At 39.2% G+C, this 23,417-nt stretch overlaps 1 protein-coding gene across 2 annotated transcripts; it reads right to left on the reverse strand.

Annotated features, from left to right (window-relative positions):
* Positions 1–279: 279 nt before the first annotated feature.
* PRR13 (proline rich 13) lies at positions 280–22,553 on the reverse strand. Of its 2 annotated transcripts, none has more exons than XM_053705011.1 (4): positions 22,479–22,553; positions 7,292–7,341; positions 3,687–4,057; positions 280–575 (listed from the first exon to the last, which is right to left on the reverse strand). In XM_053705011.1, exons 2-4 carry the CDS (start codon positions 7,311–7,313, stop codon positions 537–539), a joined length of 432 nt encoding a protein of 143 aa, XP_053560986.1. In that variant the 5' UTR covers positions 7,314–7,341; positions 22,479–22,553; the 3' UTR covers positions 280–536. The 2 variants fall into 2 exon arrangements, with proteins under 2 accessions (XP_053560986.1, XP_053560987.1); XM_053705012.1 differs by having other exon boundaries at positions 22,447–22,524.
* Between the last annotated feature and the right edge of the window lie 864 nt (positions 22,554–23,417).

Here is a 23,417-nt window from a genome sequence, read left to right on the forward strand (position 1 = left end):
CAATATCTGCGAAGCGCAATAAAGCGAGGTGTATATATATATATATATATATATATATATATATATATATATATATATATATATGTATAATATTTTATTATTATTATTTTTCTTTTGCAAATAACTGTATTTTGTTAATTGTAGGAAGCTCTAGCCATAAGAGCAATAAAAAAGAAAGTATTGCTCATACATATTCTTGTTTGGGTGTATGAGTGTTTGGTCACCTCGAATACAATATTTTCAAATTACAACTTATATTGACAGAAGGAGAGTCTCAACTAGCAAATTAAAATTTTATTTTGGAGGCATCAGTAACGGAAGTTGAGCAGGACACTTCGATATAGTAATACATAAAAAGCAGGACAAAAAAATTTCTAACAGTCTCCACAGTAGTCTGCTAGGATTACATTTTTTGGTATCTTTAGAAAAGACAGACTGGTGTCTACAGCAGTTAAAATGTACTCATCTTGCCTTACATGCTCAAGCACCACATAAATATACTCAGTGCATTTCATTAGCCATAGCTAGCTTTTAATTTAGTCACTGCTGGAAGACGAAGAGGATGACGATGAACGCTGCAAAAAGAGGGGAAAAACAAAAACAGTCGGTAAAAATATAAAAACATTGTCCTTTCTTAAAGGGACACTGAACCCATTTTATTATTTCATGATTCAGATAGAGCATGCAATTTAAGCAACATTCTAATTCACTCATATTATCAATTTTCTTCGTTCTCTTTGTATCTTTATTTGAAAGGGCAGGAATGTAAAGCTTACAAGCTGGCCCATCTTTGGTTCAGCACCTGGGTTGCTCTTGCCGATTGGGTGCTGAACCAAAAATTTAAATAAAGATACCAAGAGAACGAAGAAAAATTGATAATAGTAGTAAATTAGAAAGTTGCTTAAAAATTACCTGCTCAATCTGAATCATGAAAGAAAAAAAATTAGGTTCAGTGTACCTTTAACTTATCATCCTGTGATTATCTAGCAATTTAGTACAACAAGTCTGACAATAATTATAAATGTTACCCTTGTGCTGAATATTTAAAGGGCCATAAAATAAATACTCTTAGGTTGTAATCTAAAATGTATAATTATGCAATTTACAAAAAAAAAAAAAAAATCATTATACTTTATTCATTTTCAAAGTCTGGGTTAGTTCCTCCAATTAAAACAAATATTGGAGATTAGATTTGCCATTAAAAAACAATTGCAGCAAACAAGGTTAAAGGGACAGTAATATCAAAATTAAAACTTTCATAATGCAGAAAGAACATGCAATTTTAAACAACTTTCCATTTGATCTAATTTGCTTTTCTCTTAATGTTCTTTGTTAAAAAGTATACCTAGATAGGCTCAGGAGCTGCAATGCGCTACTGTGAGCTAGCTGCTGATTGTTGACCGTAGAAATATGCCTCTTTTTATTGGCTCGCCTTGTTCAGTTAGCTCCCAGTAGTACATTCCTGCTCCTTCAACAAACGATACTTTGAAGCATATTTGAGAATAGAAGTAAACTGGAAGGTGGTTTAAATTATATGCTCTATTTGTACCATGAAATTAAAATTGTGTTTCATGTCCATTATCAAATTAAGATTGTTTAACACTCAGCTAGCATGTGAATTTATATAATACTATGCAAAAGCTTTATAATTACAAGGTGTTTTGAGTCTCTCTAAGTGTAAATGCCCACAACTTGTTTAATTATAATTACGTGCAGTAAAACAAATGTAAATAAAATGATTGCTCATGCATGTTTTGTTGCAATTTAACTCTTTAAATTGTAGTTTTCCATTACCCCACCAAGGAGGGTGGTTACTGACCCTGCAGCACAAAATGATTGCTTGATCAGAGCACAAGTTCATTTATATCTGTCCCTACCTGGAAAACAGCAGGCAAACTCAAAAGGCAAAAAACAGTATACAGTGTAGTGGATATGCAATGTATACACGTACACATTGTTCTATTATAACCTTGTCTCTTGCCTTGCTTTCTGAGCCTCATCGCTCTAGTCCAGGGTTCTTCAAACTTCCCCCCCCCCCAAGACCCAGTGCCATGATACCACATAACTTCACGACCCTATTTTTATGCTTGGTCTGAAAATTTCTGAACTAATATACAACAAAATTTGACTAAATGTGTGCATACTTTATTCCTGATTGTAGTCAAAAAACTTGAAAGTGCTGTAAAAAAAGATACTAACACACACACTCCCATACAACACCCACACACCACACAGACTCTCCTACAACACACACCACACAGACTTTCCTACAACACACACCCACACACCACACAGAGTCTCCTACAACACACACACACACTATGCACACTCTCCTACAACACACCATGCGCACTCTCCTACAACACACCATGCGCACTCTCCTACAACACACCATGCGCACTCTCCTACAACACACCATGCGCACTCTCCTACAACACACCATGCGCACTCTCCTACAACACACCATGCGCACTCTCCTACAACACACCATGCGCACTCTCCTACAACACACCATGCGCACTCTCCTACAACACACCATGCGCACTCTCCTACAACACACCATGCGCACTCTCCTACAACACACCATGCGCACTCTCCTACAACACACCATGCGCACTCTCCTACAACACACCATGCGCACTCTCCTACAACACACCATGCGCACTCTCCTACAACACACCATGCGCACTCTCCTACAACACACCATGCACACACCATGCGCACTCTCCTACAACACACCATGCGCACTCTCCTACAACACACCATGCACACACCATGCGCACTCTCCTACAACACACCCGCCCACACCATGCGCACTCTCCTACAACACACCCGCCCACACCATGCGCACTCTCCTACAACACACCCGCACACACCATGCGCACTCTCCTACAACACACCCGCACACACCATGCGCACTCTCCTACAACACACCCACCCACACCATGCGCACTCTCCTACAACACACCCACCCACACCATGCGCACTCTCCTACAACACACCCACCCACACCATGCGCACTCTCCTACAACACACCCACCCACACCATGCGCACTCTCCTACAACACACCCACCCACACCATGCGCACTCTCCTACAACACACCCACCCACACCATGCGCACTCTCCTACAACACACCCACCCACACCATGCGCACTCTCCTACAACACACCCACCCACACCATGCGCACTCTCCTACAACACACCCACCCACACCATGCGCACTCTCCTACAACACACCCACCCACACCATGCGCACTCTCCTACAACACACCCACCCACACCATGCGCACTCTCCTACAACACACCCACCCACACCATGCACACTCTCCTACAACACACCCACCCACACCATGCACACTCTCCTTCAACACACCTACACTCTCCTACAACACATACACACAAGTCGTGACCCAGTAAACATGATGTGGCGACCCATTAATGGGTTTCCGACCCGTGGTTTGAAGAACCATGCTTTAGTCTATCAGTTGTGTATCTTGCCTTGCACAGTGAATAGCTCTCAGAAACATACTTATACAATAAATGATACAAACAGATCCCAAGTACAGTACATATGCATGCTTTGTCCCCACAATAATTTATTCATTTTATTTATGATACTGCTTTTCCTTCCTACCCAGTAATTTATTTTATATTAACTTTGTTCTGACATCCCTCTTCCTTACCCTTCCATGCTTATGAGATTTATGAGCCTTGTTTGCTTTGTGTGCCTTCTTCATCTTCTTTCTCATTTTCTTATCCATGGGTCCCACAGGCATCAGGGGGTTTACAGGATATCCAGGCATGCCAGGGGGGAATGGCCCAGAGTGTGGTGGGTAGCCAGGCTGTTGCCCAGGGTACGCTGGAAGTCCACCGGGGTAAGCAGGTTGTCCTGGAGGGTAAACAGACTGTCCTGGTGGATAGACTGGTTGTCCTGGAGGATAACAAGGCTGCCCTGGCACAGGGATCTGACCACCTGGTATTGTGCCTGGAGGGTAAGCTGGGTTTGTTTGTGGAGGATATACTGTGTTTGGTGGGTAGGCAGCACCTGGCTGTCCTGTAAGAACAAAGACAAATCAAATCTTACAAAATTACAAGGACTGGATATCACATTGCAGAAAAATGGATAAAAACATATTTCTAGATTGTAAGTTCCCACTGGAATAGGGGCCTCAATTTCTCCTGTATGTGTTTGTAAAATGTTGCCCTGTTTCTTACAAGTTTGATATCATTGTTTTATTTAAATTAATTGTACACATGGACAGCGCTGCGGAATATGTTGGCGATTCATAAATAAAGTATAATAATAATAATAAAATATGCTGTTATAGCATTTGTGGTGACGGTCAAAGGTTACGAGTAACTGGGTTTTTTTCCCCCCCTCTGAGCAGAGTGAAGCAAATTTCTAAAACAGGTCTCCATACTCATATATATATATATATATATATCTGGGAAACACTCAGAATTTAACCTCTTAAGGACATATGACGGAATTTTTCCGTCATAAAACAATTGAGCAAACTGAAAGCTGTGTCCTTAAAGGGTTAATTTAAAAAACAAACAAAAAAAAACACAACAACAAAAAAAACACACAACGACAATGCAATAACACTTAATTTTTTAATTTCAAGTGACCAGTAGATTTTATTTTTCTGACAAATTTCAGTTTCCTTTCATTACTCCTGTATCATGTGACAGCCATCAGCCAATCATAGTCTCATGACTATATACTGTAAACACCTACACATCCTCAGTAGGAGATTGTGCCCTTAGAAAGTCCAAACATAAAAAAGAATGTGCACATTTTGTTAAAGGTAGTGAATTGTAATGTTTTTAAACTTGCATGTTTCTGCTGAATGATGAAAGTGTAAAATGACATGATTTTTTTTTCATGATTCAGATCTAACTTACAATTAATAAAACAGTTTCAATTTACCTATATTATTACATGTAATTCTAATATTATTCTTTGATGAAGAGCATACCTAGGTAGTCAACATACACGTCTAGAGCACTATAGGGCAGCAGGCTGTGAAGAAAAAAAAAACTGCTGCCATCTAACGCTCCTGCAAATGAATAACATTGTTCAAAGCATTCTCGTAAAACTGCTGCCATAGAGTGTGCCAGACTCCTAAAACCAACCTATCTGCTTTTCAACAAAAAGATACCAAAAGAACAAAGTAACTGATAACAGAAATAAATTGGAAAGTTTTTTGTTTTTTTAATTTGGAGTTTCATGTCATTTTAAAAGGAAATAGTAACAGAAACATTTGCATTGCTTTTGCAGTTTTATTTAACAAAAAATTCCATGACAAGCATCATCTACTACAGTAGCAAGTGCAGATTGCCTCCTCCAAATAAGTCAAGTGGTGGGTGAAGTTTGGCTACTAAAAAACAATAGCAGCAGACACTCAAAAATAATAAATCTAGTATGGCAATTTATTGCAAACCTAGAGAAAAATCTTGTAATTCTTAATAATAATTGTTGGGTTTTGTGTTCACTTAAGTTGCAATTACATTGTAATGTTTGACTAATCATATGCATGACACATTTTTGAATCCAGTATCTCTAAGCATAAGAAATAGAAGCATTTAAACCAGTTCCGATGTGTTTGCAAGTAAAAAGGATAAAAGGTAAAACTGATATTTAAAATAACCGGAAAGCCATGTTTGTTCATAACTAATCCCTAGGGACAGTTGACTGGCAGCTTCTATATATCTACTGACGGACCGGGTCTCACCTCAGAATTATTAAAACAAAAGAAAAATGTTTCCCCATTTAAGAAATATCCATTAAAAAAGAAACCTGTAATAAACCTTAAAAAGGCTATAACAGTCAAAAAGATTGTAATTTTAATACTAGCGACCCTGCACTACTATGTGTTTATCCCAGCAGTGCTCTACAGGTCCCAAACCTTACTTCTACTGTGAGTTTAACACCTTGGTGGGGGTTACACAATGTAGTGCAGTTTTGCTAGTGTAACAAATTAGAGCATGTTATTGTTTACTGTTTTATAGCCTATTACATTTTAAGTTTAACGCCTGTTTAAATTAAATTCCCCATTAAATTCTTAAATTATAAAAAGAGTAAGCAACATAAAATACTTGCTCCAAAATGATCCTATATTATAAACTTAGGAAACAAGGATCTGAGTACTTACATCAACAACACAACTGTGGATAACTGCTGCTGCCAGTTAACCATTATTACTATGACACTCACTGTATAGCTATAAGCACATTTTTAACTCTTTATTTAAATGGTGGCACCCTATATTGTAAATGAGAGGTCTTATGATATACTTCTAGGGTGAGGGATGTGTTTTAGGCTTCTTTAAATTATACCAATACCTACAACAATACCAGTGCTGACAGCTATTGTCATTGTTATGAAGGGTACCTGGTAGATGGACAGACATATGAAAGCTGTTTTAAAACAGGAAGATTGCCTCTTTCAAATAACATCACTCTAGGTATTGTGAAATGATGACAAAGGGACTACCCCACAACCCATAATTGTTACATGTGCATTTAGTTTTATATGGTGATTAATGTTGCCACTGTATGGTCGCTTTCCACATTTTAATGTTTTTTTGGGTCCAGGGGTCCCTTTTGGAGCCCAGAGAACCCTAAAAGTCACCCAGAAGAAAGTCAATATCATTCCAGTGACAATCACTTGCTTCATCAAGGGGCATGTGACCCCTCTAATCCAATAGTCCAATAAGTGCTAAGGGCTCTTTTGGAACCAGTGTCCCTCCTTTACAGTAAATACATTAGGTAGACAAGTTCCATTTTTACGCCAATAACATACTAAATGATATTGGAACCAAATTGGAAAGATTCTCCTTCACCTCAAATCTTCACAACTGATCTGTAATTGAGATAAAAGACTAATGGTGCATTGAGGCACACTTTATTGAAGTGCACAATGAAAAATGTAGTCACAAGTTAGTGCACATTAAAATCCACAACTTGTTTATTGCGATCTTTGTTAAAATTGATGACCAATTTGACATTCTGGAAATGAGGTCACTGGGTACTTACAGTGATGCCCAGTGCTTAGCAAGACCCTATACTCCATCGTAACTGTTCCAGTGGCTCTGTTGTCCCATTTGCAGCTCAGGGCAGAGGAATAAACTGCACCAAAAGCACAACAGATATTTGTTTTGTTTACTCTGTATGTTTGAATAGCTATGCGGCATTTACGTTTCTCAGCTCACACTACCCTGTAAGTCATGTTTCATGCAATAAAATAATTCCCAAAGAGGAATTTTATAGTTTAAGGTCTTACCTGGTACATTTGGATTCCACATTTTTTTTTCAAAGCAAATGGGGTTTTTTCTAAAGAAAAAAAAAACAGAACATTAAGTTAAAGTGATATCAAACCCTGAAAGATTGTTACTGTAGCATCTTAATTACAACTGTCCTTAACTAGCCTTAGCAGAGCTGACAAGATAACACAACAGGCTGTTAAAGTTAGGGAAACCCAATGGTGGTGCCCATTATTTTGTATTATAATTAAAGAAAAAACATCTGTATGTTATTTATTTTTTATTAGATGTTTTACATAAACATACAAAATACAAGAGAGAACAGAGACTAGCAAGCTAAAGAAAAACAAGCAATAATAATAATAACTAGGTCAGCAGTCTTGTATGGTAATAGTAGGTAAACTGGGATAATGAATTGCATGCAACTAGGGGCAAACAGAAAATGTCCCTTCTCCTGTTCATGGTTTGTGCAAAGAATTAACTAACATTTTCCACCTAGCTACACTAACTCCAGTCCGGTCTCTCTCCCCTACACACAGGGAACTACTTAAACCCCACCTCTACTTTCCATACAGTCATGTACTAGCCAAGGTTCCCAAAAGGCCAAATATTAATCCCTTGTATCCAATAAAGCAGAAAAAGACTTGCGCTCTCTCATTTAATCTTATTTTTAAATTATACAAAAGCTTGAAACTCAGGAATTCCAAAACTTTTCAATACAGATCCCCACTTACAAGCAGGTCTAAAAACCCCTTATAAGATAGGTGAAATATGGCATGCAAATAGGGTTGCCACCTTGGCCATGTTTTCCTGGACCCTTATAAGTTATGCATGCTGCAGGGAGGAACATTTATTGTGCTGCTCATCAGCACAATACATGTTCCACCCTCATTACCCTGCAGCATGCATAACTCATAAGTGTCCAGGAAAACATGGCCGAGGTGGCAACCGTACATGCAAAGTACATGCAAAGGTGTGCGAATCATTTCCATATTCTTTCTTAAAGTGATGGTAGTTAGCTCAGCTGCTAATTACAGTCTAATAGAATAATTGTTACTTGCATGTGACCTTACACTTGCCCTTCCCCCTATTGTAGTTTCTTTCTGCTGGTGACGTTTCGCAATGTCACCCAATGATCACCTTCGCATTACTGCTTGATTTATTCAATGTGGGGGCTTTGCATGCGCAATCTTCTGCCTATCAGTTATACCACCATTTATGAAAGGCCTTATGCATGCAGATTCTTCGCAAAAATATTCGTTCCTCATTTAACAATTTAAAAAAAAAAAAAAAAAATAATATAAATTATATATATATATATATATATACACACACACACATACATATATATATATATATATATATATATATATATATATATTATATTTTTTTTATTTACTTGCTTTGTTAGGGGAAGCACTCTCACCACTGGCCAACTTGCAGCTCTCATAGTAAACAATATATCTTGTGATTCACTATTTACATTGGAGTAGCTGATTAGGTGATCTGTGCATGAACAAATTGTCTAACTCACGTGAGCATGTATTAACAACTGAGGTGCCGCAGAGAACTGCTGGCTCAGAGTGGATACAGGTGCTGACTCAATCAGTGGCGTTAGTATCACAGCTGGGTTGTGCAACTGCCACTGCCAATTGGCTCACTGGCTGTAACTGCTCGGGACCAGCAAAGTCCTGATCTGAATGGTAACTCAGATACAACACATAGCATTGTAGGGTCACTAGTACAAATTATAGCATGTCATTTTTCCACTATAATGTCCCTTTAAGAATTTACTTGCACTTTGAGTTTAACGTCCCTTTAAACCCACAAAGGTATTTTTATTTAAACTTTGTGAAAAACAAAAACCTTCAGATTACATTTGTTTTTTCATGCTACTGCTGTAAATTACCATGTACCACACTTTCCCTTCTCCCACAAAGAGAGTAAAGACCTGGGGCGAGATTACATATGCGGCGCAGTAACTTCTGAAACCAGTGCCGCCTGTAATTTCACCTCGTACATTGGGGTATCACATATATGGCGCCATCAAATGCTAGACTGGCGATCTTCAGAATTGTACACAAATACACATTTCTGTTGTCGCAAGTAACTTACGCCAGTATTATGTCCACGTAAAGCAGTGCTTTCCAAACTGTGTGTCGTGACACAGTGTGTCGGCGGCAGTGTGTAGGTGTGTCCCTGCTTCAGCACAAATTTTTTTGAATTTAAATAATTTTAAAATTTTGGGGGGGGTTTCCGACTTTCCGCCTGCCTGCTACGCACATAGTTGACACACGATTGATACCTAGTGGGTCACAGATCATCCTAACCTATTGGCGCAGCTCAGTGGGAACTGAAACTATTCCCATTGGCGGCACATTGTCTCCTGACTGCACGTGTAGTCTCCTCAATTGGCTTGTGACTGCATGTGTAGTCAGTGAGTGGGACAGCAGTGTGTTTGCAGTGCAGGAAGTAGTCAGTTGGTCTAGGGCAGAAGCTTAAAACGCTGAGCTGAAGTCAGAAATCAGTGGGGTTTTTTGCAGCTAGGTCTCAGTAGTGCATTGCTGCTCCTGCTCTTGATATATTGATAGGAAGTGGAGCTTAAAAATGCATCATCCCATTAAAATAGTAAGTAGCTATTGGTGTTAAAACTTTTTTTTTTTTCTTTAATTCTTGCACATACATACTGTTACTTGTAAATACATTTAGTTATTATATAATTTATGTATGTGTTCGTATCTCTTAAAACAAGTTAGTTTATCCTTGTTTGCTAGTACACCTGAATTACTGTGTCGTGAAATTATGTAGGTCTAAAAAGTGTGTCACCAACATGCTCATATTCAAATCCCTCATAGACCAACTCACAATGCACACCTGCATTTTTTAGAGTTTGACATGTGAATCAGTATAGGCCCCGCCCTAGCATGTATTCATGTGGGCATACATGGTACATTGACATATCTGACTGTGCTAACTCCTCCACAGAACCTCCTGTCACAAGGATAAAAACAGCCATGCCACCCCCACAACAACCACCAGTCTTCAGGCAACCGCAGGAACAGTGTGCTCCCAGGCATGATCATGGTTGGATGGCTTCAGTTGAGGACCTGGGAGTGATCCCACCGACATTGCCATATGACCCCTGACAACATTCCAGGCCAGAGGAATATCCTCCCTTTGGTTTTGAGGGGGAGCCAAGACAGGCACAAAGGGTCCATGTATTTACACCCCCCACAACACAATGAGTCTCATGTCAGTCATGGATATTACCCACAGACTATGTCACAGGATGTGCCTATGTAGAGGTTGAATGGTCACACACTGGTCATCAGTGGGAATACCAATCATCTATGAGAGCTCCACCATTTTATTCACTGGGATGAGCTCCACCATCCTCTTCCCTGGGACGAGTTCCAACATCTGCAGATGAAAAAACAGCAGAAGGTACAGCTGCCCCTCAAGCACCAGAACCAACAGCTGCCCCTCAAGCACCAGAACTGACAGCTGTCCCCCAAGAACAGAAGCACATCCACAGGCATCACCTCTTCTCCAACATTGTGGCCCTCAAGCAACTGCCAAACCCTGTTGCTCAAGAGTCTGTGGACGCATTGTATTATACCCTGGGTGAGGAATACATTACACTCCGGAGAAGGCTCGTCATAAGCACTGAGAGCATACAAAGAGGCCAAGAGAGGTTCTTCAGAGGCCAAGAGAGGTTACAAAAATGTAGCATAGAGCTGCAGAGGGACTTCACAGCATCTTTAAGTGCAAGTGTTCAAAACCAGTCACAGATGATGCAAATTCTATCTGATATGCATATGGACAATAGATGCAGAGAACAAAATCAACTTTTGAGTGTGTTGGTTGAGCACTCTACACACCAGCAGGACACTGCCTCCAGCCTATCATTTGTGGCCAGCACTCCAGCAGAAACACAAACACCAGAATCTGCTAGAACAAGGCAATCCACTACAGGCACCTCAGCTCCCTCATCCAAGAAGCCAAAAAAAAAAAAAAAAAAAATTTATATATTATATATTATATATATATATATATATATATATATATATATCACCATAAACATTGTCCTCTGTGATTTACCATGTAATTGTCATACACATCCATGTGAGGTGTGTTTTATTACACTAATATTGTTAAAACAGGTAATATCATGTTTATGACATATTTTTGTACTATAACTCTCATCCACATAGTTGTGTATGATGGGTACATATAGTAATATTCACTTATGAGTTGTAAATCAATGTATCTCATATCCAATATAAATTGACAAATGGGTATACAGTATATTAGAGCTGCGCATCTTCACCTGTCTCACGATTCGATTCGATTACGATTATCATCGTAACGATTCGATACGATTCGATTCTACGATGCATCGCGATGCATCACGATTACTGCACTATTTCTGCCCAATTTTTAAATTTTTCAGAAAAAAAAATTCAAGAAGTCAAAGTATTGAAATAAACTCTTTTTTTATTTTATTAGCTCAAAAAAGGACACTCTTCCTGTGGCAAAGTCTGAACACAGCAGACAACAACAGTTTATAGAACAGTAAATACTAAATGGCAATTGTTGTATTGGTTTGGAAACAATATTATGGCATCAAACTGTAGTTACAGAGTACGTAGTGTAAAAAGTGCAGTGCTCACAGTGTACTTCTTCAGTAAAAGAAAATATTTAAATGTATATATTATATATTAGTAAGTAGTACACTATACACTTGTAAAGAAACATGAACAACAAATAAATGTCTAACCTATCTATGTTGGTTTTAATTTAATTTCTTTACTTACTTAGTAATAATAATATAATAGACATTAAATTAAAACCCAAATAGATAGGTTAAGCTTAAGTTACCACCATAATACCTTATTTGTGTGAAAATTGTCCTCAGAAAACAAAACATAAATCCCTTATAGGTACAAAATTACAGGTGCAGTCCACTGTGCCTTCATGACTGTCAATTTGTGGCAAACAAACATCACGTGAAGAATCTGGAACACAACACAAAAGCACAGAGTGTGCACACAACACACATGTGATTGTGACATATACAATTAGTTTACACAGTTACAGACTTACAATAGTACTAGAGACTGAGAGAGAGACATTTAAAACAAGTAGCATTGAACTGAACTACTATAACTACAGTTTCTTCTTGATGATTATATTATCTTTATGGGATCACAAATATAATTAGTTAGTTATTAGTTACTGTTAAAGCAGTACTACACACAACTGAATAGTGACTGAGTCTGTCACTGAACAGTACACAGCAGTCACACACAAACAAACAATACATAAAAAAGGACACAGACATCAAGGAGTAAATCATGGTGAAGAAAGGGTGGCACGCCACTCACCTGAGGTGTGTGTGCTTTATTTTTGTATTGTGCTGTTGTGTGTGGCACTGTGTGTGTGCTGTACTGTCTGTAGTGTACAGTATATTTGTGATCCAATAAAGATTTACTCAAGGTTTACTCAAGGCTTTTCCTTCCCCTATAGTGGGGTTTGGCTTCAGTCTCACTCTCTGCATAGTGCACTCATAGACAGTTAGACAGTCACACTCACTAGACACTCAGACACTAGAGACACAGTGGGACACACACACAAACAAAAACATTCAATGGCACCACAGTCAGCCACAGTCACACTCACACTCATAGACACTTAGACAGTGACACTGGGACAGACACACAATCACATACAAACAAAAAAATTCAAAGGCAGTTAATACACTCATCTCACACACACTCATAGAGAATGAGATACATACAAACTTTTCAAACTGGCACTCACTCACAGACACACTCACACACTCATAAAGAGACAGTTAGACACTGCAGTACACACATTGTTATTGTTAACTGGTTGGTTATATTCGGTTAACCCCTACAGATCTGCCTGGGAGTGGGTGGGATGGCATTTGGGATTGGGAATTGGGATCATAAACAAAAACATATGATATCTTTCTTAAAGGGTCTATTTAAAATAGACAATTTTTTAGTGTGAATGAATAATATTAATAATCCCTTATGCAGTGTGCACTATGCACTCACTGCATTGCAAACAATACAGGGGTGTGCTGTAACAATAGCACAACATCTACAAAACAGAGCACTTCCTGATTGGCAAACATCACAGTAACACTAGAAGTAGTAATAGACATTAAACAAGAAGTAGCATTGAACTACTAGATTTACTAACTTTGATTATCAATATCTTTATGGGATCACAAATATATTGTTACACAACACACACACAGTCACAGTCACACACAGTCAAACAATACCAAAAAAAACACACATAATAAAAAGAGTGAATCATGGTGAAGGGTGACACTGACTGACACGCACACATGAGGTGTGTGCAGTTGTGTGTTGTTTCTTTTGTATTGTGTGTGTGTGTGTGTGACTGTGACAGAGTGACGTGGTCGGTCGTGTCGTGTAGTGTACTAGTATATTTTGTGATCCAACAAAGATTTACTCAAGGTTTTAAGCTTCATTTTTCAAAAAGCTATAAGCTATATAACAGTAACAAATATAAAATAACTTAACAGTAGTCTGCACTGGGCAGTGGGGCACACAGCACTTTCTTCTGGATGTGCCAAAAAACATTAAATATTAATATTATAAACCTGAATCACTACTCAGAATTATGGAATATGTAGGTTTTTCTGTAAGAACACTAGTTGATCCACATGCTCTGGTTTGAGGGTGCTTCTTTTAGCCGTTACCACATCTCCTGCAGTGGAGAAAACCCGCTCTGCAGACACGCTTGTACCTGGGATACACAAGTATCGCTTTGACAAATGAGAGAGGAGGGGAAATATGACCTCATGTACATGCCACCATTTCAAAGGGTCTTCAGTGAGAGGCAGAGATGGGGCTTTACAATATTTCTCTATTTCCTCTTCAGCCTTGGCATAGGGGGTCTTGGGTTCTATTGTACCTTCAGTGTCAGTGAAAGACTGTCCCAGCAAAGTCATGAGAAGCGATGTGGACTTTCTTTTGGGAGGAGAAGGGTTATCCTCCTCGATGGCTGATTCTTCTTCCAGAGTTTCTTTTCCCTCAGGCAGTGGCACTTCATCCACGTTTGTCCTCCTAGATGTAACTGTACTAGTACACTCAATCTGTGTTTGAACAAAAGAATAGAAAAAATAGCATTCATTATTACCTCGAGCAGCCAGCCAGCTAATGCTATGTGTGTGCTCAGAGAGACAGTAATGCATAAATAAATGCATACAACAGCTCACATCTATTCAAGAAACATGATGCAATTAAAATTACCTCCAAGGATGCAGCCTCCTCAGTCACTCCTCTGTATATCTCCAATCTCTCCTCCTCTGTGAGAATAAAAGGCAGTCCCTTAAAACGAGGATCCAGGGCAGAGGCTGTATAAAGTATCTTCTTCTCTGCCTCACTGCTGTACCTCTTCAGGAGATCTGTTTTGATGGCATTCTTGATCTCATGGATCATGGGTGTGTCTCCCATGGTGTCTGTCATGTTCTGGAGCAGTTGTGCATTTAGAGGGGCAATGAGAGAAACAGTTGGATTGCGCTCTTCTGACATCAGTGTGGTTGCATCTTTCATTGGCTTTAATGCACTCACAGCATCCTCTGCATTTGACACATCTGTTTCGTTGAGAGTGCAGAGATCTGACTCACTTTTTCTGACTTCTGGAGACAACAATGTGGCACAGATTGCAGGTTGCTGTTCTAGGAACCTCTCGACCATGTCATATGAGCTGTTCCACCTTGTTGTCACATCAGTTATTAGCTTATGATTCTTCAGGCCAAGACATTTCTGTTTTTCTTTCAGACAGTGGTTTGCTGTAGTGCTGCGGTGAAAAAATGTTGATATTCGTCGCACTCTGCCTAAAAGCCTGGAGAGCGTGGCCACTTTCAGCGCCCGCTGGGATGCGAGATTCAGTGTATGGGCGAAGCATTTTACATGAGGGAATTTTCCAACTTGAGCAGCAACAATCATGTTCGAAGCATTGTCGGTCACAAGCACTACAGATTTATCGGACAGCTGCCATTCTTCCACGACACGAGACAGTAGCTCCGCCAGATGAGAACCCGTGTGAGACTCATAAACTGCTCTCGTTTGCAGCACATGCGACAAGATCTTCCAGTCCTTGCTAATGTAATGTGCAGTTACTGTTACATAAGACTCCGTCGTGACTGAAGTCCATGAATCACACGTTAGTGCGACTCGACTGGCTTGGCTCATTGATGCAATTACCTGAGCTTTTGTTTCTTGGTAGAGTGCAGGTATAACGTTTTCTGTTAAGTGATTGCGTGACGGGATCTTATAACGTGGCTCTAGTGTCTTCAACAGGTTGCGAAACCCAAGGTTTTCCACAACAGAGTAAGGCCGTAGGTCCTTCGCTATGAAAGTTGCCACAGCTTTGGTTATTCTCTTCCCTTTTTCAGAGTTGGGTGGCAAAGTTGACAGCATTGCATCAATTCTTGGCTGATGAGCTTCAGCTAGTCTTGTTATTTCCTTGGCAGTGGCACTGGCGACAGCGGCAGGGGTTAGCATCTCAGAGTGAAAACGTCTAACGTGATTTCTCAAGTTAGTAGTATTCCCTAGGTATTTAATTTTTGTGTGACAGGCTTTACAAACCGCGTGTGTCTTGTCCAATTCGTGCTTTCCAGTATGTTCATAAAATCCAAAATGTGCCCAGATGCTTGCTTTTAAAATGCTAGGTGCATTTTTTATCTCTCTATCTTTTTTGTCTCCCTCTGTCATTTTAGCATGACATGTACATATGTGACGGATGATGTTGTTGTCAACGTCAAACTCTGTCAGTGTTAAAAAAAAAAGAAAATACACTAAGTTCCAGTTGTCAAAATGTCAAGCCGCAAATGTAAAATCAACAAGTACTAGTAACTTCAACTACTTTGCCAATGCCATACATTTTGCGAACATAAATTTTAAAACAAATTGCATTGTGATAATTGCAGGGGACATCACTCACTCACTGACACAGTTACTGTAATATATTACACACTTAAAGGTGCAAAAACCCAAACATTTACTTTCATGATTCAGATAGAGAATACAATTTTAAATAAACATCATAACTAACTCTTCTATTATTTAATTTGCTTCATACTTCTCAGATATCGTTTGTTGATGACATATTAGCAATGCATTGCACAGCACACACATTACTTACTATAAGTATATAATACTTTGTGCACAAGGAGGAGGCTATGCATTTCAACAAAGGATAAGCAAATTATATAATAGGGAAAGTTGTTTAAAATTGCATGCACTTTCTTGAATTAATATATTATTAAAATATTAGAACTTCAGACCAGGCCATCCATCCATGTGAAAAACATGTAGATAATAGATACAGATTAGACTAATAGAGACATTATTAGACAATAATAGTATACTATATTTATTTATAATACATTTTTTATATATGCAATATTATTCAATAATGCAGCAATTAATTATGCAGCAGCCTGAGCCTCAGTCAGCTCAGCATACTACGTTAAGTAAATAAGGCAAGTATTTAATTGTTACCCCTTATTGTGTAATAAATGTGATTGTGTACCCCTTATTGATTTGCTCTTACCTATTGGCAAGTAGTAGGCAGTTGAGGCAATAGGCAGGCATGGCAATGGCAATTATGGCATGGCATTGGCAAAATGTACAACGTTTTGGTAACTATTAACTAAACAAACAGTTAGTTAGTCTAATTCTCACCATAGGTCTCCTCCTCTGTCTCCCACAAAATAAAAATGAGCCCGCCGTGTAGCTGTAGTATACCGCCGTGTACCATCATCAATCTCAGGCAACAAACTCCTGCTTTGCTGCTTTGCTCCTACTGCGTAACTTCGGCACTTCAAGAGACCGCCCATGAGCGCCCATGTTGCTTTATTGGGTGACGTGACGTCAGTGACGTCAAAACGATGTACCGCGCACTTTCGCGCACTTTCTTTTACGTTTCCTGGAGGCTGGTCACGTGGGTAACGTTAATCGATTATCGCGTCTCAGCGCATCGATGCAGAATCGTTTCATGCCGCATCGCGATGCATCGTCAAAACGATTATTTTTGACAGGCCTACAGTATATAATACTGATGTTACTGATAGGGTGTGCATTGTCAGGTGTTTTAAGGCTGCAGGTGAGAGGTTGTGCTGTTTGTGATTGGTTTGACACAATTGCAGAGGAGGAATATTGATTTTAATAATTAAGTGGGCAGCAGGGTTTAAAGGGACAGTTTACTCAAAAATGTTCTTCCCTTTAATTTGTTCCCAATTATCCACTTTACCTGCTGGAGTGTATTAAATTGTTTACAAGTATTTCCTTTACCCTTATGATTGCATTTGAAATATTTTATTTAGCCTGTGGTAACCCCACCCATCCTTAAATGTTTTGGCCTCAAGGCCAAGCTGTGTTAACACAGCCAGTAAAATAAATTACACTCCCAGTGGGTTCTAGAAGAGATAAGTTAATAAAATGTTAGTTTTCCATTGTTCTCTCCAAGTATTGGTTTATGAACAGATATAAAATAAAGAAGCAAGTCACAATGTGATAAATGTAATGAGATCTGATTATACCTACAAGCTCAACCCATTTTATTAGGTTGTGACTTCAAAACACAAAATCAGCAATTTCATTTACACAAATAAACCTTAAAAAAAGCAAATCTCATACATTTTATACTCTGCAGCCAGTAAAAAAAGTAATTGGAAACAGAAAAACAAATTTTATAGTATACTGTCCCTTTAACTATTTAAGATGCTGCTTAAATGTATGCGTTTGTTAATGGTTTCAGGGAGTTATGTTGCTTTTTTAGTCAGTTCAAGGGTTGCTGCGTCTGCCTACGTGTGGCAAAGAAAAAGGGACAGCACTCTCAGACCGGACCGGGTACACATTCCATGACCCCTAAACAGGCTCAGCTTTTGGTGCTATAGCACTCTCTTAAAGGGACATGAAACACACATTTTTTCTTTCATGATTTAGAAAGAGCTTTTCATTTTAAACAACGTTAATTTACTTCTAATATCTAATTTGCTTCATTCTCTTAATATCATTTGCTGGAAAGCATATCTAGATAGGCTCAGTAGCTTCTGATTGGTGGCTGCACATAGATGCCTTGTGTGATTGGCTCACCCATGTGCATTGCTATTTCTTCAACATAGGATATCTAAAGAATGAAGCAAACTAGATAATAGAAGTAAATTAGGATGTTGTTTAAAATTGTATTGTCTATCTGAATCATGAAAGAAAGATTTTGAGTTTAGTGTACCATTAAAGCTACACTATTTCCAGAGTCACAGGAAGTTAACCCCAGGCCTGTCTGGGTGCAGGTCCATAGGTAAAATTACAAAACAGACAATACAACACACAGAAAAAGTCCAGCACTCGCTCACAAGCTTTGAACTAAGATTAAAAGCAAAACTTGAAGAGTCAGTTACCGCGGTTGCGGTTACTGACTCTTCCAGTTTTGCTTTTAATCTTAGCTGAGAGCTTGTGAGCGAGTGCTGGACTTTTTCTGTGTGTTGTATTGCCTATGTGTGACGAGATGAAAATGGAGCAGATTTTCTCCATTCTCTGCACGAAAGTCCTTGCGCCGAATATGTAATTTCGAATGGCGACGCCAGTTCTATGTTAGTTTATGGGACTAAAAAATGCGGGCGACGGGTAAAATATACGCGTGTAACTTGTACGCTACGCCGTATATGTGATACTAAAACCGCGTAAAAACCGGCATCACCGGCTTTTGAAGGCGACGCCGCATATGTAATCTTGCCCCTGGAGTGCATACCACATTAACTAAGACTAGTTGCATGCTGACAACTTTTTAATATGATATGCTCTGCCTGAATGCCAAAATAAAATATTTGAGTTATATATCCCTTTAATGGACCTTAAACATATTAGTGTCTTTATATAAAAAAAATTAAAAAAAGTAAAGTTTTAGGTAATTACTGAGTTTAAAACTGTCAGGAAGTACATAACTGGTCCATGGGGCCAAAAAGCAGAGGATGTGAACCTGCACTATTGCCTCTAGTATCCAAAGAAGCTATCAACTATAGAAATGTTAGTTTAAATAGATAATCTAGTCAAAACTAAACTTTCATGATTCAGATACAGCATGCATGCAATGTGAAGTAACTTTCTAATTTACTCCTATTATCAAATTTTTCTCCGTTCTCTTAGTATCTTTATTTAAAAAAGCTGAAATGTAAGCTTAGGAGCCAGACCATTTTTGGTTCAGCACCTGGGTAGCGCTTGCTGATTGGTGTCTAAATGTAGCCATCCAACCAGCAAGCGCTACCCAGGTGCTGAACCAAAAATGGGCCGGCTTCTAATCTTATACATTCCAGATTTTTTAAATAAAGATACCAAGAGAAAGAACATTTGATATTGGAAATAAAGGAGCAAGTTGCTTAAAATTGCATGCTCTATCTGAATCATGAAAGTTTAATTTTGACTAGACTATCCCTTTAACCCCTTAATGACAAGTGACGTACCAGGTACGTCCTGCAAAAACTTGCAGTTAGTGACAATGGACGTACCTGGTACGTCACTTGTCTAAGAGAGTGCTGGAAGCGATCGCAATCGCTTCCAGCAGCTCTCAGGGTATTGCAGTGATGCCTCGATATTGAGGCATCCTGCAATACCCTTAGAAAGCATCCGATGCAGAGAGAGCCACTCTGTGGCCATCTCTGCACCGGTAGCGATGCGGCCGGTTCGTTGGTGGGTGGGAGCGCAACTGGGAGGCGGGTGGGCGGCCCATCGCTACCCGGCATCCGGCTCCTGTTAGTGCAATGTGCACGCCGGGTGCCGGGAGCGTGCGGGGGCGCGCGTGCGCGGGTGCGCGCGCACGCCCGCGATCACCTACCCACACTGACACCAATGAGTGGGAAGAGGGGGGGAAATATATATATATATGAGGATCTGGGAGGGGGAGGGGGTTGGGGTATTGTGGGGGGCTGCTACACTACAGAAAAAAATAAATTAGTAATAAAAAATAATTAAAAACACTTTTTTGGGGGGCAAATTGGGTACTGGCAGACAGCTGCCAGTACCCAAGATGGCGGCAATTAGGTAGGGGAGAGGGTTAGATTGCTGGGGGGGGGGATCATGGAGGTTGGGGCTAAGGCAGGAGTCCATCACAGCTAAAACATTTTATTTTTTTTTATTAAAAAAAATAAAAACTCCTTTTATTTAGTACTGGCAGACTTTCTGCCAGTACTTAAGATGGCGGGGACAATTGTGGGGTGGGGGAGGGAAGAGAACTGTTTGGGAGGGATCAGGGGGTGGGATGTGTCAGGTGGGAGGCTGATCTCTACCCTAAAGCTAAAATTAACCCTGCAAGCTCCCTACAAGCTACCTAATTTAACCCCTTAACTGCTGGGCATAATTTACGTGTGGTGCGCAGCAGCATTTAGCGGCCTTCTACTTACCAAAAAGCAACCACAAAGCCATATAAGTCTGCTATTTCTGAACAAAGGGGATCCCAAAGAAGCATTTACAACCATTTGTGCCTTAATTGCAGAAGCTGTTTGTAAATAATTTCAGTGGGAAACCTAAAGTTTGTGACAAAATTTGTGAAAAAGTGAACTTTTTTTTTATTTGATGACATTTGGCGGTGAAATGGTGGCATGAAATATACCAAAATGGGCCTAGATCAATACTTTGGGTTGTCTTCTAAAAAAAAATATATACATGTCAAGGGATATTCAGGTATTCCTGACAGATATCAGGGTTCCAATGTAACTAGCGCTAATTTTGAAAAAAAGTTGTTTGGAAATAGCAAAGTGCTACTTGTATTTATGGCCCTATAACTTGCAAAAAAAGTAAAGAACATGTGAACATTGGGTATTTCTAAACTCAGGACAAAATTTAGAAACTATTTAGCATAGGTGTTTTTTGGTGATTGTAGATGTGTAACAGATTTTGGGGGTCAAAGTTAGAAAAAGTGTGTTTTTTTCAATTTTTTCCTCATATTTTATATTTTTTTTTATAGGAAATTATAAGATATGATGAAAATAATGGTATCCTTAGAAAGTCCATTTAATGGCGAGAAAAACGGTATATAATATGTATGGGTACAGTAAATGAGTAAGAGGAAAATTACAGCTAAACACAAACACTGCAGAAATGTAAAAATAGCCATTGTCATTAAGGGTAAGAAAATTGAAAAATGGTCCGGTCATTAAGGGGTTAAAGTATAAAATAACTTGTTTTGATTGCTGGCACCAAGGAAATAGGTCATTGATCTATGTATGATACTGGAAGATAAGAGTACACAACTGATATATGTGTATTATTTCCACAAAATTATTAATCCATTGTTCTGTAAAATACTATAAGCAAAGAGGGTAAATCATTGATATAGGTTATAAATCATAAATGGTTATTACCATCTAAGGGAGTAAAATCACTGATCAATGTGTGTTGCTGACAGACACATAGGGTAAATTATCATTGCATGTGTGCATTACCGGTGAAGTCATTGACTTTTTTTTATTACTGGCAATTAAGGTATGGCTAATCAATGCAATAAATATATATGATGTTGCCAAAACAAAGCCTATGGCAGTATCGGGGTGGAGCCCACCACAGGGTTTGGGCAAGGGGCAAGAGAATTCGAAATTGTGATAGGAAGAAGGCTGTAATGCTATTGACTGATACTTCATAAGAGAAATGTGGGATTATTGCTCTTGTGTCTAGTCAAAAATCTGTTTTTACGTTTAATTTCAGTATGTCCATTAGGAACAGTCAAAACCAGACATTTAAACACTATTTATTTTACTGACCTATGTCAGTGGGGATGTATATCATTTTAATATTTAATATTGTAGCAGAAAACAGAAAAGAGTATTATTGAAGGTATATAATAAAATATTGCAGTCGGGAGGAGTGGAAGTTTTACAAAAGTACTAGTGTGTGCGTGTGAGGGGTGCTATACGTGCACTTATCTATGAGGTGGGGTATGTCAGTAATGTAGCGGTGTGAGGCGTGGCGCGTACACATATAATGCAGCTGTATACAGCATAACCGTAAGGTGGAGTATGTAAGCATGTGCAGACTGCATTCAATACGTAATAACTACGGCGGTCAGCTGAGCGGTGGTTTATGTAACGGAATAAAGTGAGGGGTTTGCACTGTACCTGTCAGACGGCGGCTCCGTTACTGTACGTACCTTACAGGTGCGCCTCTGTTTTAGTGTTTTGCTTTTCTTCCGGGAGACTTTGGACTTCGGTCCGTTTAGTCTCCGCCTCCTAATATATTTGTTTTCATGCTATTGGTTGTCTGTAGGTTTCCAATGTGTCATTGGATACTGTTCCTCATTCCCTTCCCACTCAACGGAATTTGCCCTAGGCACCCCCAGATAAAGCTAGTGCGATTAACCTCTTCGTTCCCTCCCATGATAACTGAATATGTATGTGACGCTGAGGGTTTGTTTTAAACAACCAGCCTAGGTTATCAACACTAACAGTTCCAAATGTCAATTCAGTTGACTTATTTGAATGCACTTGTTTTGTACAGTGTAGTGTTACTTGTTCTAAAGGACAGTCAACTCTAAAATTGTTTTTGTTTAAAAAGATACATAAAAATACCTTTATTCCCCATTCCCCAGTTTTGCACAGCCAACATGGTTATATTAATATACTCATCTGTAGCTAAGCCTCTTTTGTCAGCCCCCTGATCAGACATTTTATTTATTAACTTGCATTTTAGCTGTGTTGTGCAGAATCCATGGGCATGAGCACAATGTTATCTATATGCCTCACATGAACTAGCAGTCTCCTGTTTTGAAAAGCAAATAAAAAAGCATGCGATAAGAGGCTGTCTTTAGAGGCTTAGAAACAGGCAGACATTTAGAGGTTTAAATGCTATAAAGTATATTAAACGGTCACAGAGACAGGGCTGTTGATTTGCTGCACCCTGTAATTATCAATAACACCTTGCATACGGCTAGATTTAGAGTTTTGTCGGTAACGACCCGCGTATCTAACGCTGGCTTTTTTCCCCCCGCACCTTTTAAATACCGCTGGTATTTAGAGTTCACAGAAGGGCTGCGTTAGGCTCCAAAAAGGGAGCGTAGAGCATATTTACCGCCACTGCAACTCTCAATACC

This window comes from Bombina bombina, chromosome 3, assembly GCF_027579735.1.
Source record: "Bombina bombina isolate aBomBom1 chromosome 3, aBomBom1.pri, whole genome shotgun sequence".
Taxonomy (NCBI): Eukaryota; Metazoa; Chordata; class Amphibia; order Anura; family Bombinatoridae; genus Bombina; species Bombina bombina.